The 19,965-nt window shown below is 39.2% G+C and overlaps 1 protein-coding gene across 1 annotated transcript in view; it reads left to right on the top strand.

Annotated features, from left to right (window-relative positions):
• Positions 1–19,965, top strand: part of LOC120427201 (protein ovarian tumor locus-like) — a 194,011-nt gene that overhangs the window by 119,687 nt on the left and 54,359 nt on the right. Inside the window, exons 7-10 of the mRNA XM_039592061.2 lie at positions 18,704–19,089; positions 19,146–19,281; positions 19,370–19,453; positions 19,526–19,962. Coding sequence (XP_039447995.1) covers positions 18,704–19,089; positions 19,146–19,281; positions 19,370–19,453; positions 19,526–19,962 — 1,043 coding nt within the window. The remainder of the gene's footprint in view (positions 1–18,703; positions 19,090–19,145; positions 19,282–19,369; positions 19,454–19,525; positions 19,963–19,965) is intronic.

The raw sequence follows: 19,965 nt of genomic DNA on the forward strand, positions 1-19,965 counted from the left end.
GGAGGGGGTTATTTTTTGCTGATTTTAGTGTGCTATACTTTATGGACGCCTCATACTAAAAATAATGTTATTATCTTTGTTAAATAAATAAGGGGGATGACGGGGGGGGGGGGGGGGGGTTTAAGGGTGGGTGGGGCCTTAAATATTGTCAAATATTTCATGGACGACCTCTTTGATCAGGCAAATTAAAAGCATTTGGGAGGTGCTGTGCAACCGCAAATTAACCAAAAGTATCGTGCGCCTCCATTTATACAGTTAAAAAACTGAAAATGACAAAAAATCGAAAGGTCATCGAAATAGGTCACAGATATAATTGCCTTCCGCCATGGCGTGGGTGGTCACTGTTGGTGAAGCCCTCGTCCACCGTCCAGTCCATGCCTGCTATTAGGCTAGGGCTACAGAAGGTGACGTCGATGATCGACGAGACTCCATTCCTGCGAAACGTGGTCGTGGTCCCCACGTTGGCTAAGTCCACATTAAGTCTTGCGAAAGCTTCGAGTAGGTCCTGACCTCTGCGGGTAGTCTCACGACTCCCCCACTGTGTGGACCACGCATTGAAGTCTCCAGCTACCACTACAGGGTTTCTGCCTGTGAGTGCGTCTGTGAGCCTATCCAGCATTCTATCGAATCTGTCTATAGGCCACCTTGGTGGGGCATAGCAGCTGCAGTAATAGACCCCGTTGACCTTAGCGATCACGAAGCCCTCCTCTGCGGCTACTAGCTCCTGGATTGGGAACTGTCCCGATACCCATATTGCCGCAGCTTTGGCTGAGTCACTCAGCCAACTCCTATTCTCCACTGGAACCCGGTAGGGTTCTGACAGAAGTGCTATGTCACACTTCTTCTCTACCACGGTCTGAAAGAGCAGTTGCTGTGCCGTTTCGCAGTGATTTAGATTTATCTGTATCACTTGCACGGTCGCAGCTTTTCCATCGCACTCCTGAAGCTAGGACAGTTATAGCTTCCGGTAGCATGGCTACTCCCGTCCCCTAAGCAAATTAGACACTTGGCTTTGTCCCTAAAGTCTTTCGACTGATGGCCTTCGGCTCCACAGCGTCTGCACAGTTTGCTGCGGTCGGGACCCTTGCATGCCCACGACTTATGGCCGTATTCAAGGCATCTGAAGCAGACGGTTGGACGTTCGACCACTGACACTGGGCATATTGACCAGTTAACCTTGATCTTGCCTACCTTGAGCACCATGGCTGCGATCTGCGCTGGTAGCTTAAGGGTTGCCGTTTGCGTGCCTTGACTGTACTTCCTTAGTTGGACGGGGGCAAGTTGGAGGTGGTCGTGTACATGCGGCAACCGCCTGGGTACGTGCAAGCCGGATCCGAGAAGAAGGCTGAAACGCAGCATCTACTGCTTGAAGCAGGCGGCTAGAGTCTGGAACAAAACGCTGACGGGGATGCTGAACCAGATCGGACTCAAGCAGTGCAAATCCGATACGTACCTGTACCGAAAATCGTGCGGTGGGTGGCGGGTGGCTATTCCTGCTAATTTACGTGGATGACCTGTTTCTGGTTGCCACGCAAGCGAAGGAGAACGACCAGATTGAAAGTGCTCTCGAGAAGCGGTTCAAAATCACGAGGCTAGGTGACATCAGACGCTTCCTGGAAATTCGTGTGCGCCGAAACAGCGATGGCTTCTTGGTGATATCCCAGCATGCCTTCGTCGAAAGACTGAAACCACATTTCGGACTGGAGCACGCGAAAGGATCGAGGTACCAAATGGACCCGGGTACTTCAAGGTCACCACGGACAACCCAAAGATGGAGAGCAACGGGGACTACCACAAACTGATCGGATGCTTGCTCTATCTTGCCCCGACATTGCAGCGACCGTTGGGATCCTGAGCCGGAAAGTCAGCAGCCCGATATAAACCGATTGGGCAGAAGCCAAACGCATCGTAAGTGGATTAGTGCTGGGAAGCAGCAGCAAGGAGTTTCAGCTGACAGTCTACTGCGACACGGACTGGGTGGGAGACAGCAGCGACCGGAAATCCTGCAGCGGTTTCCTGTTTCGTCTAGGAGGAGCGACGGTAGCATGGGTGAGCCGCAAGCAAACCTGTGGCGCCATGTCTACCATGGAGGCCGAATACGTTGCGCTCTCCGAGGCTGTCCGAGAAGCGGTTTGGATGCGGCGTTTGCTGACCGAGCTCAACGAGACGCCTAAGCTGCCAGCCATCATCTACGAAGACAACAGGAGTTGTCTGGACTTCGCCGTAATGGACCAGCAGAAGAAACGGTCAAAACACATTGACACTCGATACCATTACACCAAGCACTACTGTTCATCGGGCGAGATCGAGCTGCAGATCTGTCCGTCGGAGTCCATGGATGCGGATATCTTGACCAAACCCCTTGGGTCCAACAGGAGGAGTGTTGACCTTTTCGAGATGTTACGTCCGTAACGTCGTTCGCGAATGCATCCTTGCAACAGTGACAGTAGTCACTTCCAACTTTCATTCGTGCGAGAGACACACAAGAATAAAACACGTTTAACAAGTAGCTCGCGTTCTTTTACTTTGTCCGGATATTCTGTTCGCCGGGTAGTTTGGTCCACTGAAGAAACGACCGAGAAGGAGATAGGAGGAGACGAGTAGCGGCGAGACAAGGTCTAATTCGCGAGGAGGAGTGTTGACCTTTTCGAGATGTTACGCCCGTAACGTCGTTCGCGAATGCATCCTTGCAGCAGTGACAGTAGTCACTTCCGACTTTCATTCGTGCGAGCGACACACAAGAATTAAACACGTTTAACAAGTAGGTCGCTTTCTTTTATTTTGTCCGGATATTCCGTTGTCCGCCGGGTAGTTTGGTCCTGGTTTGGTCTACTGCGCTGTAACCTGCCCATAGATGCTAGGCGTCAATCAACCTAAGGCATACTCCAGGATGCCCTCGACAGACTGGCTGCGCTAGGGTTAGATTAGATTAGCACGTGTTTCTTTGTTTTGACGTTTTCCCAAACGTTTCTCTCCAACTCTCTGGCATTACTGTAAATGACTAGAACGTTTGAAAGTCACCAAAACGTTGAAGAGCCCACGTAGTAGTATTAGTGAAGAGCCCACGATAAACAAAGTTGGGAGTATAATAATATTGGTGTTGGCTATTTGTTTACACCAAATCATCAAGAAACATCACTTTTTGTGTGTGCAAATCTGTTACGGAAAAAAGGGAGAACTGTTGCTTCCGATTGACCGGAAAGAGTTGCCGGGTAATACTGGACCGGGGACTGGCCCACTCCCGTTGTTGATCATCCCGAACGACCCAGTGACGAAACATCCAGTGATCATGGAGGAGCTGGTATTTCCGAGTATCCTTCAATAGCCTTCTCCGCGGACTGGCCCACTCCCGCTATCGACTCGCCCAGGGAATTTAGGGAATCGCGTGCTTTGTAGAATCCGACCTTTTTGACCCATCGCGAAGTGGTTCGAACAAAATTTGTTTAATCTAAACTTTGTCAAAACCTGTATTAACAAAACTGTCTTCATCGCCACTGCGCGAGGCATTTGTCCATAGTCGCCGGCGGACAGGGTCCTTCGGGAACTTGTTTTTGGAAATCCGTACTATGTCGTTATTTTTTCATGGAAATCGTTTCAACAATATGAAGTAATGCATTTTTTACCACGCTATTTGTTTATTTTCAAATTTTGACAGCAAATGCGTTCGTTATCTTCTTTGTTGTCTTAATGCTGGCGTCGAACATTTAGGTTTCATAAACATGGCCGTCTTGACAGAGGCCTGTTTCTCTTCTATTTTCTACCGTTTCCTTCTTAAAACGCATGCGAGCAAAATGGTGATCTGCCCGTTATTTAGGTTTGAGTCATAGCTAAGTCATAACGCCATCCAAGAGCATCGTAAAAATGTCGATGCTCGTGCTTACGTTGTCGTTGCATGATCCATGAAAATTCAGCCTAATGCGCAAACAAACTGTATTTTTGTTTGCGAAGCGTTTTTGGTTTGTGTCTTGTCTAGTTTGTTTGTTTGTGATAATGTAATGGCAGCTTTAGATCTCCAATGTGTTTGGCTCATGACTGATTTTCCCTATCCAGTATAAGCGGTGTATGCACATCGAAAGGAACCGACCAAGAAAAATTTCAAATGGGCAGCAGCGGCAGCGAAAGCAAGCCAGAGAGGGTGAAGAAAAGCCCCAGAAAACGCTTCCTCTTCTTTGTTCTGCTGTTCATAAAGCTGTTTCTTGACCCCTTTCCTTCCGATCTCCATACTAGCCTATAAACGCAAATTGGGTACTAAAGCCCTGGGAGGGAGAAGCGAAGAGGACTTCTTATTCTTATTCATTTTCTTGTTGTTGTTTTTGTTTTTTGTGCAAGATAATTTCTCTTCCCATATAAATTCCCAGTCAGTCGTCATCTGCCTTTCTTGACAATTCAAATTTTCTTGCAGCACATTTCAAAACAGTGCTCAAGATCGTGCATGACTCATGTGATGCAACTTTCTCTGGCAATTTTTTTTTTATTCATAACATATTTTTTTAGGTCCTCTTCCGTGCTGAGACCAGGTTAGGACCGGGAATCATGAAAGTTACATAAAAAATAATGATAATATTTTTTCAAACAAATGACAGCAACATGAAACCGATCTGAGTGGGTCTTGCTGAGTTTCAACTGGATGCTGAACTCGTTGAAGATCCTCCTCAGCTCAGCCGAACTGTAGAGTACCGCCTTGCCTTGTCCCTTCGTGACACCACAGGCGTGGGGGAGGGAGTTAGTATTTTCTTTGCTGCTTCCTGCTTGTCGAGAGCGATCCTTCTGTTTTTAATCCGGAACCGCGCCCGACAGCGGAGGAACTGCCGAACTTTGTTTTCCATCTTTTCAATTCTGGTTGCAATAAAATGCAAAACCCGAGCTGTGGAGGAAGTTAAGTGAATTCGCTGTGACGTGATCATTCTTCCGAGATGCCGGTTTTGAAGAGTGATTTTTTTTGAAAAACGGTGGCTTACGAAAACGGTTCCGCTTCCTATCTATCCGTGTTAACCTCCAGCTCGCCGTTTTTCCCCTCTTTGTTCGCATTTTCGCCCAGAGAATTTGCGTCACTTCCCTCAAAGCTTTGGTTCTACTGAAGGAACGATTTATATATTTTAACACATTGACTACTACTACTACCAACTTAATAAGTCTTAGTTTAAGCACATGTATGTATGACATAACATTGTTTGATTTATGGTCATAAGGAAATATATCTCATGTAAACATATTTTAAACTGAATTTTAATTAAAATTAGCAAAAAACAAATAAACGTTTATTACATATTTTTGGCCTCTTTTGCATTTAATGAACGGTCTACGTCCAAAAATACATTTACAAATTAAAATACTTTTTTTAATTTATTCTCCTTCAAATACAATACTGCTCAAACCAAATAAGAACAGTAACAAAAAATGAAGGCTCACTCACTGACAGTTCGCAAGTGGATGACACTGACAACTAGGTGTATTTATCTCCGCCCGACTCAGCTAAAGCCCTATGTCATTTTTTATGTGCAACGGTAAAAAAACACCGGGAACCGTGGTGTAGGGGTAAGATCGGTTGCCTCTCACCCAGTCGGCCTGGGTTCGATCCCAGAAGGTCCCGGTGGCATTTTTCGAGACGAGATTTGTCTGATCACGCCTTCCGTCGGACGGGAAGTGAATGTTGGCCCCGGACTAACCTAATGGTTAGGTCGTTAGTTCAATCCAGGTGTAGGAGTCGTCTCCCTGGGTCCTGTCTCGGTGGAGTCGCTGGTAGGCAGTTGGACTAACAATCCGTCGTCAGTTCGTCAGTTCGAATCCCGGGGTGGATGGAAGCTAAAGTGTAAAAAGAGATTTGCAATTGCCTGAACAATCAAGCCTTCGAACACCTAGTTTCGAGTAGGAATCTCACAATCGAGAACGCCAAGGCAAAGCTGTAGAGCGAATAATTAGATTTTTTTTTGGTAAAAAACACGATTAACCCACCGGAGGTCGCGTACGTGTACTTTGTACACAGTTTGTAAGGGCACTTGTAAGAAAAGCGAAAACACGCGACTTCCCGAAGGTTAAACTTTCGGAAGTCGCGTCAAAAAAAAAATACTCAAGCAGTCGCGTCGTGTACTTCGTACACATTTCAGAAATTTCAAAGTAATTCGAAAACTACTGTCCTTAGAACCAAACAATGTTCTACAAAGTTGTGGGTAGGTCTTATAGAATGTGACCAGACCAACTTCCAGATTGTCCCAGTGACCCCGGATATGTTCCGGAGGAGGGACAATTCCGGAATTGTGGTCCTCCGGGTATGATGGGTTTTTAACTTTAAGATTTTCAAAGATAAACAAGAATATTGAAATTTTGAGGTCCACGAGTGATCTGATCACCCTCCAGATTGTGCCGATGGCCCCCAGGGATGTTCCGGAGGAGAGACAATTCCGGAATTGTGGTCCACCGGACATGATGGGTATCAAACTTCAAGATTTTCAAAGATAAAGAAGACTATTGACATTTTTTTTTGTTTTATTATAGAGACTTTACACCATTGTGCATTCATCTCTTCAAGGTGAAAGAGGAAAGATTACAGAGTTTAAAAACACTTGTCTGGCTATATATCAATAATTACTACCATGCCTTTTTTCTAACGATTTCTGTCTATGTTTCAAATATTTAGCGGAATATTTAGAGAGTAAATTATCAAGTTATCTCTCTTCGTTTTGTTGTTAATTCGTCATCCGTGTCCAAATATGCCTGTAAGCGCTTCCGGGTTTTGCGAATGTGCTTAGAAAGCACGGTCTCGAATCCATCATTGTCGTCTTCGTCAATTTCACTTGTTTCCATTGCATTTTGTTCTGGTTTACTGTTGTTGCTTTTACTGCTGCTTGGCTCAGGTTCAATCGGTTGTGTACTGCTTTTTTGGTTCACCTTTTTACTCGAATCCGCACATTTTTTGTTCTTTGCTTTGAGTTTGCAAAGCGATTTTTTGCCTATAATCGTCACTGCTGCAGCAGAGAAATTCTCTACGAAATCGGTCTTTTTTCTTCAATTTTAATATTTGTATTTTTTAATCCGACTGAAACTTTTTTGGTGCCTTCGGTATGCCCAAAGAAGCCATTTTGCATCATTAGTTTGTCCATATAATTTTCCATACAAATTTGGCAGCTGTCCATACAAAAATGATGTATGAAAATTCAAAAATCTGTATCTTTTGAAGGAATTTTTTGATCGATTTGGTGTCTTCGGCAAAGTTGTAGGTATGGATACGGACTACACTGGAAAAAAATAATACACGGTAAAAAAAATTTGGTGATTTTTTTATTCAACTTTTTAACACTAAAACTTGATTTGCAAAAAAACACTATTTTTAATTTTTTTTATTTTTTGATATGTTTTAGAGGACATAAAATGCCAACTTTTCAGAAATTTCCAGGTTGTGCAGAAAATCATTGACCGAGTTATGAATTTTTTAATAAATACTGATTTTTTCAAAAAATCGAAATTTTGGTCGCAAAAATTTTTCAACTCCATTTTTCGATGTAAAATTGAATTTGCAATCAAAAAGTACTTTAGTGAAATTTTGATAAAGTGCACCGTTTTCAAGTTATAGCCATTTTTATGTAACTTTTTTCAAAAAAGTCGCAGTTTTTCATTTTTTTAAATTAGTGCCCATGTTTGCCCACCTTTGAAAAAAATATTTTTGAAAAGCTGAGAAAATTCTCTATATTTTGCTTCATCGGACTTTGTTGATACGACCTTTAGTTGCTGAGTTATTGCAATGCAAAAGTTTAAAAACAGGAAAATTGATGTTTTCTAAGTCTCACCCAAACAGCCCACCATTTTTCAATGTCGATATCTCAGCAACTAATGGTCCGATTTTCAATGTTAAAATATGAAACATTTGTGAAATTTTCCGATCTTTTCGAAAACAATATTTTCAAAATTTTCAAATCAAGACTAACATTTTAAAAAGGCCAAACATTGAATATTACGCCCTTTTAAAATGTTAGTCTTGATTTCAAAATTTTGAAAATATTGTTTTCGAAAAGATCGGAAAATTTCACAAATGTTTCATATTTTAACATTGAAAATCGGACCATTAGTTGCTGAGATATCGACATTGAAAAATGGTGGGCTGTTTGGGTGAGACTTAGAAAACATCAATTTTCCTGTTTTTAAACTTTTGCATTGCAATATCTCAGCAACTAAAGGTCGTATCAACAAAGTCCGATGAAGCAAAATATAGAGAATTTTCTCAGCTTTTCAAAAATATTTTTTTCAAAAGTGGACAAGCATGTGCATTAATTTAAAAAAATGAAAAACTGCGACTTTTTTGAAAAAAGTTACATAAAAATGGCTATAACTTGAAAACGGTGCACTTTATCAAAATTTCACTAAAGTACTTTTTGATTGCAAATTCAATTTTACATCGAAAAATGAAGTTGAAAATTTTTTGCGACCAAAATTTCGATTTTTTGAAAAAATCAGTATTGATTAAAAAATTCATAACTCGGTCAATGATTTTTTGCACAACCTGGAAATTTCTGAAAAGTTGGCATTTAATGTCCTCTAAAACATATCAAAAAATGAAAAAAATTAAAAATAGTGTTTTTTTGCAAATCAAGTTTTAGTGTTAAAAAGTTAAATAAAAAAATCACCAAATTTTTTTTACCGTGTATTATTTTTTTCCAGTGTAGTCCGTATACATACCTACAACTTTGCCGAAGACACCAAATCGATCAAAAAATTCCTTCAAAAGATACAGATTTTTGAATTTTCATACATCATTTTTGTATGGACAGCTGCCAAATTTGTATGGAAAATTATATGGACAAACTAATGATGCAAAATGGCTTCTTTGGGCATACCGAAGGCACCAAAAAAGTTTCAGTCGGATTAAAAAATACAAAAAAAATCGAATGACCGAAATCCTAGAGAACTGCTCAGCAGCATTGTTTATAGTGATTGATTTCGGCGTTGGCTGTTTCAGCAACATCCGCAGGGTCCGAACTCCATTTGGGATCCCTGGGAAGAAGTTAATCCAGCGGTCGTTGGTGATGGTCAAAATTTCGCCGTATTTACTCATCACTTTGACTACGTCATCATTGTTTATGCCTAGAGGTAGGTCAAGCACACGAACTGCCGTAGCGTTGTTGTCCAGGTAAATCGGGATTTTGCAACCCTGATATACCAGAGGTTTGTCGATGATGGACGAGGCCATTGCTGAGTCGGCGAACTGCAACACGGCTATTCTTCTTCTATTGCATAATTGCAATGCTCGCAAGTTTTTTTGAAGGTCTGCAAGAAATTTTTTTACAAGCTTTGGGCTTGGTTGGTTTTGGAGTTGACAAAAATCCAGAACCACACTGTTTTTGTCTACGGTGCACATTTTAAAAAAGCGGCGACGCGCACACAAACTGCGGACTGGCGTTGAGAATGCGACTTGTTGTGTCGGCTGTTACTTTGCAACTGATTGACATTTTGAGGACCATGAGTGACCTGACCACCCTCCCGATTGTTCCGGTGACCCCCGGGGATGTTCCGGAGGAGGGACAATTCCGGAATTGTGGTCCTCTGGGCATGATGGGTTTTAAACTTTAAGATTTTCAAAGATAAACAAGAATATTTACATTTTGCGGTCCATGAGCGACCTGACCACCCTCCAGATTGTCCCGGGGATGTTCCGGAGGAGGGAAAATTCCGGAATCGCAGAGATGACTCGTAATTGGATTGAGTTTGAGCACTGAGTGTTCGAACAACAACACAATTCTAAATCGACAGGGGAGGAAGAAGCGTGGGGACACACCACCATACGCTCCGAGATTTGGTTGTATTCGTTGGGAGCACCATGCTAAGAAGGTTTGATACTCCTGGACCCTCTGGGATGGGACATTGTATTTCCACGAATGTCCTGGACACTATTTACCGTGGTTATAGTGCCACAACTCGCTCTCTGTAACAGTATTTCTAATTCCAGTTCATGCTCACCAAGTCGTCATGGCCTAGTGGTTAGCATTTTTGCTTACCAATCCAAAGGACGGAGGATCGAACCCCGCCTCGAGCGCCTTTGATTTTTCGTTCATATTCATCATTTCTAATTCAAGTGTTCTTAACTTTCTCGTTGGGAGCAGATGGGAATCGAACCCAGAACCATTCTAATCTAATCTAATCTAATCTAATCAGACCCTAGCGCAGCCAATCTTTCGAAGGGATCCTGGAGAGTGCCTTAGGTAAGATGACGCCTAGCACTCTTCTTGTCATTTATTAACATTTGTAGTGCGCCATTGCATCGAAATGCATTGAAACATCACAAGCGTTAAAGCGGCCAGGCCTACTGCGTAAAGCCGTATCGCAGAGATGACTCGTAATTGGGTTGAGTTTGAACACTGAGTGTTCGAACAACAACACAATTCTGAATCGACAGGGGAGGAAGAAGCGTGGGGACACACCACCATACGCTCCGAGATTTTGGTTGTATTCGTTGGGAGCACCATGCTAAGAAGGTTTGGTACTCCGGGACCCTCTGGGATAAAGTAAGTAAATCTTTCCCAGTTCCTGAGGGGAACACCCTTGAAGAGTATCGGGGCCGGCATTTACAAAGCGGATTCAGTGGCAGTTTCATTCTCAACTTAATGTTAACATGTTAAGGTTAATGTTAACATTCCATAGGTCGCCTCCCTAAGGTGTCGTGATAAGGTCCAGTTTGTGACGATACACTACCTTCCCTTTACTAAGCAATCGATTCCAATAGGGAAAAGATCACCAGTTGTGTTGGTCCGAGCCGGGATTTGAACCCCGATCTACCGCTTACGAGGCGGAAGCGTTACCACTGGGCTACGTGGCTCGGTCACCCTCTGGGATGGGACATTGTATTTCCACGAATGCCCTGGACACTATTTGCCGTGGTTATAGCGCCACAACTCGCTCTCTGTAACAGTATTCCTAATTCCAGTCCACGCTCACCAAGTCGTCATGGCCTAGTGGTTAGCATTTTTGCTTACCAATCCAAAGGACGGGGGATCGAACCCCGCCTCGAGCGACTTTGATTTTTCGTTCATATTCATCATTTCAAATTTATGTGTTCTTAACTTTCTCGTTGGGAGCAGATGGGAATCGAATCCAGAACCATTCGCTTACAAAGCGAACACCGTAACCAGTCAGCCACGGCCGCTCCTAAAAAATCTTAACAGAACGAGGATTGAACCATCAACTTCTGGGTTGCTGATCCGACACGCTACCACCGCGCCATGAACGCTTGATATCAAGTGTTCTTAACTTTCTCGTTGGGAGCAGATGGGAATCGAACCCAGAACCATTCGCTTACAAAGCGAACACCGTAACCAGTCAGCCACGGCCACTCCTCTGTATCAAACTTCGAGATTTTCAAAGATAAACAAAAACATTAACATTTAGAATCCGTTGGTGAATTGACCAACCACCGGATAGTTCCGGAAACACTCCCCCCCCCTTCCTTCCTTCCTCCCTCCCTCCCTCCCTCCCTCCCTCTCTCCCTCCCACCTTCCCTTTTGAACAATTTTCCATATAGAAATAATCTGCGTGCAATCGCCATCCATTGTTTAAAAAATCTTCAATGAAATAGAAGTGCCTCCAACTAAAAGCAATTCAATGTCCAATTTTTCCGGGTTTTGAATTTTCCGGGAAACGGGAAAAATATTTTTGAAATCCCGGGAATTCCCGGGATCCTAGGAAATTTTTAAAACAGTAATTGAATCTATATTTTCAAATATTTTCATGTTTTTCAAGCTTAAAAGCATAGAATTAGCACAATACTATTCATTGGTGATAATCTACACTTCAATCTAAACACGAATAGCAGTTTTTAAATAGCTTGAAAGATTATTTTTTTGTTCTTTGTTGTGCTTTGGTTTCTAATCTAATGTGATTTAAATTAAATAAGTCTCTTATAAATACATTTTTGGTAATACCGTGGCAATACTCGGAACATGGCCAATCGAAAGAACCCGGACGATCCACAAAAGTTAGAAAAAACGCGAAAAATTAAACAAAAAACACGGACGCCAAGCAGAACGATCTGTTCCCGATGCCGGCCACGAACGAACTCCATTTCATAATTTTATAATTGCATAATTTCATAATTGCATAATTTCATAATTTCATAATTTCATAATTTCATAATTTCATAATTTCATAATTTCATAATTTCATAATTTCATAATTTCATAATTTCATAATTTCATAATTTCATAATTTCATAATTTCATAATTTCATAATTTCATAATTTCATAATTTCATAATTTCATAATTTCATAATTTCATAATTTCATAATTTCATAATTTCATAATTTCATAATTTCATAATTTCATAATTTCATAATTTCATAATTTCATAATTTCATAATTTCATAATTTCATAATTTCATAATTTCATAATTTCATAATTTCATAATTTCATAATTTCATAATTTCATAATTTCATAATTTCATAATTTCATAATTTCATAATTTCATAATTTCATTTTCATAGTTTCATAGTTTCATAGTTTCATAGTTTCATAGTTTCATAGTTTCATAGTTTCATAGTTTCATAGTTTCATAGTTTCATAGTTTCATAGTTTCATAGTTTCATAGTTTCATAGTTTCATAGTTTCATAGTTTCATAGTTTCATAGTTTCATAGTTTCATAGTTTCATAGTTTCATAGTTTCATAGTTTCATAGTTTCATAGTTTCATAGTTTCATAGTTTCATAGTTTCATAGTTTCATAGTTTCATAGTTTCATAGTTTCATAGTTTCATAGTTTCATAGTTTTCATAGTTTCATAGTTTCATAGTTTCATAGTTTCATAGTTTCATAGTTTCATAGTTTCATAGTTTCATAGTTTCATAGTTTCATAGTTTCATAGTTTCATAGTTTCATAGTTTCATAGTTTCATAGTTTCATAGTTTCATAGTTTCATAGTTTCATAGTTTCATAGTTTCATAGTTTCATAGTTTCATAGTTTCATAGTTTCATAGTTTCATAGTTTCATAGTTTCATAGTTTCATAGTTTCATAGTTTCATAGTTTCATAGTTTCATAGTTTCATAGTTTCATAGTTTCATAGTTTCATAGTTTCATAGTTTCATAGTTTCATAGTTTCATAGTTTCATAGTTTCATAGTTTCATAGTTTCATAGTTTCATAGTTTCATAGTTTCATAGTTTCATAGTTTCATAGTTCAGTTTCATAGTTTCATAGTTTCATAGTTTCATAGTTTCATAGTTTCATAGTTTCATAGTTTCATAGTTTCATAGTTTCATAGTTTCATAGTTTCATAGTTTCATAGTTTCATAGTTTCATAGTTTCATAGTTTCATAGTTTCATAGTTTCATAGTTTCATAGTTTCATAGTTTCATAGTTTCATAGTTTCATAGTTTCATAGTTTCATAGTTTCATAGTTTCATAGTTTCATAGTTTCATAGTTTCATAGTTTCATAGTTTCATAGTTTCATAGTTTCATAGTTTCATAGTTTCATAGTTTCATAGTTTCATAGTTTCATAGTTTCATAGTTTCATAGTTTCATAGTTTCATAGTTTCATAGTTTCATAGTTTCATAGTTTCATAGTTTCATAGTTTCATAGTTTCATAGTTTCATAGTTTCATAGTTTCATAGTTTCATAGTTTCATAGTTTCATAGTTTCATAGTTTCATAGTTTCATAGTTTCATAGTTTCATAGTTTCATAGTTTCATAGTTTCATAGTTTCATAGTTTCATAGTTTCATAGTTTCATAGTTTCATAGTTTCATAGTTTCATAGTTTCATAGTTTCATAGTTTCATAGTTTCATAGTTTCATAGTTTCATAGTTTCATAGTTTCATAGTTTCATAGTTTCATAGTTTCATAGTTTCATAGTTTCATAGTTTCATAGTTTCATAGTTTCATAGTTTCATAGTTTCATAGTTTCATAGTTTCATAGTTTCATAGTTTCATAGTTTCATAGTTTCATAGTTTCATAGTTTCATAGTTTCATAGTTTCATAGTTTCATAGTTTCATAGTTTCATAGTTTCATAGTTTCATAGTTTCATAGTTTCATAGTTTCATAGTTTCATAGTTTCATAGTTTCATAGTTTCATAGTTTCATAGTTTCATAGTTTCATAGTTTCATAGTTTCATAGTTTCATAGTTTCATAGTTTCATAGTTTCATAGTTTCATAGTTTCATAGTTTCATAGTTTCATAGTTTCATAGTTTCATAGTTTCATAGTTTCATAGTTTCATAGTTTCATAGTTTCATAGTTTCATAGTTTCATAGTTTCATAGTTTCATAGTTTCATAGTTTCATAGTTTCATAGTTTCATAGTTTCATAGTTTCATAGTTTCATAGTTTCATAGTTTCATAGTTTCATAGTTTCATAGTTTCATAGTTTCATAGTTTCATAGTTTCATAGTTTCATAGTTTCATAGTTTCATAGTTTCATAGTTTCATAGTTTCATAGTTTTATAGTTTTATAGTTTTATAGTTTCATAGTTTCATCATTTCATCATTTCTTAAAAAAATGCGAACATTTCTTGACCGCTTTCCTACCGATCTGCATAATTAGCTTTACACTGAAAATTGCGAATTGCGAATTTACAACATTTATTCAACAGCATACCCGGAAAAGCTGTTCGGTAAAATTGAGAAACAAAATAATATTTAGGGCAAGTGAAAGTCATGAGAAATGAATTCAGCGGAAATAATTTGGGGATATGAAAATTCGGGAAATTATAATTCAAATAAACGTCAATTATCGGCATGTGTCAATTCGGGGAAATGGCATTCAGGGAAGTGGCCGATTAGGGGAAGAGGCATTCGGGGATGTGAGCTACACAGTAAAAAAAATCATGGTAAAATTTCATCTAAAACGGAGTACATCTTTTATGTCAGAAAAAAGCTTAAATTTTACCTCTAATAATGTGTAAATTTACATCTGGCAGACGCTAGGAAAAAATATCTGTAATCCTAAAAAAATATCAAACCGGCGATAGTTATATCTAGCTTACTAAGTCCGCGCCCCAACCCGCACGGCCAACTCGACGCTGTGAAAACTGGACGATCAAAGCCAATGTACCTCTATGTATCGTATATGCAGTAAATACAGTATACAATGTACGGAGCACATAGAGCTACATTGGCTTTGATCGTCCAGTTTTCACAGCGGCGAGTTGGCCGTGCGGGTTGGGGCGCGGACTTAGTAAGCTAGATATAACTATCGCCGGTTTGATATTTTTTTAGGATTACAGATGGGTCATTCCATCTCAACTGTGCACGAAAAAGAGCAAATTTGAAAATTATCCTCTCCGATCCTGCTCAAATTTGGCAGGGCTGTTGATACTATCGAAACATGCAAGAATCCCGAATTTCATCCAAATCGGACCACCCCCTCTATTTTTGTACCTCCCCAAAAAATCGACTTTTTGGCGATTTTTGTGTGAAACCCCTATTTTCAAACGGCGATAGCTCAGGAACCACAAATCTTAGAAGGTCAGTCTTAGACTCAATTTTGAAGGAAATTAGACGTAGAATCCATTTCTGAGATCAAAATTTTGATTAATTTATTTTTTCTACCTGTATTGCGCAATTGAAAACTTTCTCAAAACACCCCATCTTATTTTTTTTATTTGACCTCACCATCGTGTTCCCCGGCCAATTTTACATAAGAATCACTTATCGACAGAAAGGAATATGTTTCGTTCCAGATATATCGAATTTTAAAGTTTTTAGTATTTGAGATTACCTACATTAGCTTCATTCGCCGCATCTGCTAGAAGCACTCAGAAGCGCTATTCAATAATTACTACCTGATGTTGTGGAAAATGATTAATTATTTTTTTATTTTTATAAGGCTGGTACAAATATTTTTAAAAGTTTTTGTCACCCCCCCCTTCAAAATTGGCCCGAAAAATCAGGGGGCAAAAAAAATATTTTTACAATAAACTTCAAAATTTCAATGAAAATTTAAGTGCAACCAGCTGAAATCAAATTAAAATACATTCTCCTGCGTTTAAAATCATTTTTAGCATATTTGGGATTATTAAAAAATCTTAACATTTTTTGAAAATTTTCGATGCAAAATCTTTTTTTTCGATACAATTTTTGTTTTTGTCAGATCTTAGATTTTTTGAAAACTAATGATTGCAAAACAACTGAACTAGTGTAAAATGCATTTTAAAACGCTTTTTTCATTTAAATGTGAAGACTATGGCTTGTTATTTAAATTTTTATATTTTTTTATTTTTTTGCCCCCCCCCCCTTGACCTCGGCCAGGGCCGAGGGACAAAAACTTTTTTAAATATTTGCATCGGCCTAATTTCACGCAATTTTCAAATAGCTAATACAGTGGACTCTCTGGCTGTCGATCTTCTCGATATCAATATTGCTCCAGCTGTCAATAAATTTTTCAGTCCCTTCAAATAGATTGCTTTGATTTTTCGTTCTATAATTTGATAACTCCCGCTCTCGACGGTCCCTTCAATATCGATAACGAGAGAGTCCACTGTACCTTAATCATTTTTTTGTTCAAGGAATATTTATTGGGTTATTTTGAATGTACCGTTTTTTACGAGTTGCTAACCGTTTTAGAGTATCCCGAGGCCATGACTAGGGCCTTTGTCATGAGCGGTAGCAAATAGTGCCATTCAGCAAAAACCCCAAAATCTGCTTGATGGTTCAAAAGATGGATCATATTAAATCGATTTTTATATTGTGAGCCAGCTCCATTTACTCAATGGATGATTTTGGTCAAGGTACATTTAGTAGCCGTATTGTGTTCCAAGAATCCGAAATGATAGAAGAAAAAAAATACATTATTGTTCGGACGGTGTCTAAATCGTCGCTACTAAATTTTGGGAACTAGCTGAACTTTGTGATTTTCTTATATTTTTCAGTTTTATACCTTCCAGAAATCCTTTTCCTACTCCTTGTGATCGTTCTTCATGAGAATACAACGTATCAACAAATTTTATTCATTTTAATTCATATTTTTTACTCAATAATGTATCGTGCACTTATTGTTCAGAGTTACTTACAAGATCAATAGCATTTTTCTGCTCGCTGCATCCGAATCCAATTCTGCCCTGTACTGTGTGTCGTTATTGCTCTATCCTGTGGGTTAGCATAGAAATTCATCTCATTTTGTTTAAGCGGATAAACATTTGCGATTTAAGGTGAAGCCTTTGATCATTTTCGAAGAAAATTGATCATCACTCTAAAATGTTCTGTACTAAATCCAATTTAACGAATTTCTGCACCAAATGTAATCAGCATGTGCCGGTTGTTGCCTTCTCAAAGCCACTGAAAGAATTGTTGGTCTAAATCAAACGTGTTTCAAAATTTTTATAATTTTGTGGTACAATCATTGACATCCTAGTTGGCAATCATTGATCAATGACGATTTCCATAACTTTGCAATTATTGGGATAATCGTTACCAAAAGGAATCAGCTTGTGTAGGGCACTATTCTAAACAACTTGTAAAAAGAATGTTGTCAAAATATTATTAGCGACGCAATATATCCAGAACGAAAAATCATGGCAATGATGGAAGTCTTCACGTTAACGCCTACAGTGTTATACAGTTTATTTTGCCCAATTTGCTAAAGATTATTTAATATGATATCTTATTCCAATAAATGACCAGGTAGCAGTTATTGAACAGCGCTCATGAGTGCTTCTAGCAGATGCGGCGAATGAAGCTAATGTAGGTAATCTCAAATACTAAAAACTTCAAAATTCGATATCTCTGGAACGAAACATATTCCTTTCTGTCGATAAGTGATTCTTATGTAAAATTGGCCGAGGAACACGATGGTGAGGTCAAATAAAAAAAATAAGATGGGGTGTTTTGAGATACGGCCGTTCAAAGTTTTCAATTGAGCAATACAGGTAGAAAAAATAAATTAATCAAAATTTTGATCTCAGAAATGGATTCTACGTCCAATTTCCTTCAAAATTGAGCCTAAGACCGACCTCTAAGATTTGTGGTTCCTGAGCTATCGCCGTTTGAAAATATTGGTTTCACACAAAAATCGCCAAAAAGTCGATTTTTTGGGGAGGTACAAAAATGGAGGGGGTGGTCCGATTTGGATGAAATTCGGGATTCTTGCATGTTTCGATAGTATCAACAGCCCTGCCAAATTTGAGCAGGATCGGAGAGGGTAATTTTCAAATGCTGTTCCGCTTCAGCTGGAATGACCCAGATGTTTTTTCCTAGCGTCTGCCAGATGTAGATTTACACATTATTAGAGGTAAAATTAAAGCTTTTTTCTGACATAAAAGATGTACTCCGTTTTAGATGAAATTTTACCATGATTTTTTTTACTGTGTACTAGGGGAAATGATATTCGAGGAAATGGCATTCGGGGATGTGGCTGATTAGGGCAAGTGGTATTCGGGGATGTAGCCAATTAGGGGAAATGATTTTCGAGGAAATAGAATTCGGGGAGCTAGACCACCTTTCCTTAGTTAGGTAAGGAAGGCAATACATTGTTCGGATTTATCATGCGGCACATAGGTAATAGGTAAAAAATAAGACATTTCACGCTGCCCAAAATTTCTTCTTGATTCGATTTTCGTGATTCGATTTTTCTAGATAAAAGCTCTCCGAGGGCTTGGGATAATCCAGTCAGGACTGGACTCTACAATAAACCCCTCGTTTTGCACTTCTAATTTTGTGCCAAACTCACCGGAACAACTTTTTGTTTGTACGCTCACTCCTTGCCACTTATCTATTTATAATTAAATCCAGATTCAAGGAAGAAAATGCTGAAAGCGATGGACGCCGGAGCCTGCAACGTGAAGTCACCCGACAACGAAATGTACCAGTTCTACACACCGTATTACGATTCATTCAAACCATATTGTTACACGTTCAAAAACTTCACCAGCATGAATCACTTTCAACCAGGAAACATGGAGATGATGGTGATGCCGTTCACCACTGGTGGGTTAGGAGGAAAGTCAAAGTTAAATCAGGGCAAAGGTGAGCCTGGTGATGGAAATGACAGGTCCGCAGGCAACAACGATCACCAAACGGATGTGGAAACTACTTATTCATCGTCAGGCGTTTACGACATGTCTGCATCTTCAAGCATGTCGTACAATCAACCATACTGTTACACGTATGCAGAGCCGGTATGAACGTAGATTCTTTTTTCTATCTCATTCTTACGTATTTGTTTTGTTTTCAGTTTCCGTACGATCCAACTGCTCCATCAGCTTATTGTGCTCTTCCCTACTCTGCACAGCAGTTCGCATTTGCTCCACACGGAACGTTCCCAGGATCGTTTTATGGAGCACCTTACCCCATGACAACACCAATCGGCGGTAAATATGAGACCTTCCATTAATATGTACCAACAATGCTGTGCAGCATAAACAAAAACTACAAACACGCTCATTTTCTTCATTTTAGATATCGGGAATCGAACAGGTGGTGATGAAATTCCCAATTTCCAAGCCGTCGCTAGCGCCGCTCCTAACGGAAGTGATTTGCCCCGTATGTTGTTGAAGCACTTATTTGCACATATCTGCAAAAACACTAACTTTCGATTTTGCGATTTTTCCCCAGTTCACGACCTCGTTACCTTGCGTTACTTCTACAATCTGGGCGTTGAGTATTTTCGGAACAATCAGTTCCGCCTGGAGCCTCCAGCCGTTGTACCGCCAACTCGTAATACCGCTGACGTCAGTAGCGCCATGGACGATGGGAACGAAATCAGGGACCTTGCCAATGAGTTTAAACATGGCATGAACTTCTCTGCGCCAAATGCAAGTGATGCTCAAAACAAGCAGAGAGGTTCTTACAAGACTGACATCCATCAGAGCACTAAGCGCAAATACGGAACGAAAACCCCGAAGAAACTAACGCCTAACCGAAACAGGGTTGCCACTCCAGATGCGAGTGGCCCTGCGGTTGCTTCAGTTCCTTGCCTAGATGTTGGACAATCGGCTCCTGCTGATCATCTTGCCACTGATGTTTCGCAAGCCACCTACAATAATAATCCGGTA

Source organism: Culex pipiens, chromosome 1 (genome assembly GCF_016801865.2).
Source record: "Culex pipiens pallens isolate TS chromosome 1, TS_CPP_V2, whole genome shotgun sequence".
Lineage (NCBI taxonomy): Eukaryota > Metazoa > Arthropoda > Insecta > Diptera > Culicidae > Culex > Culex pipiens.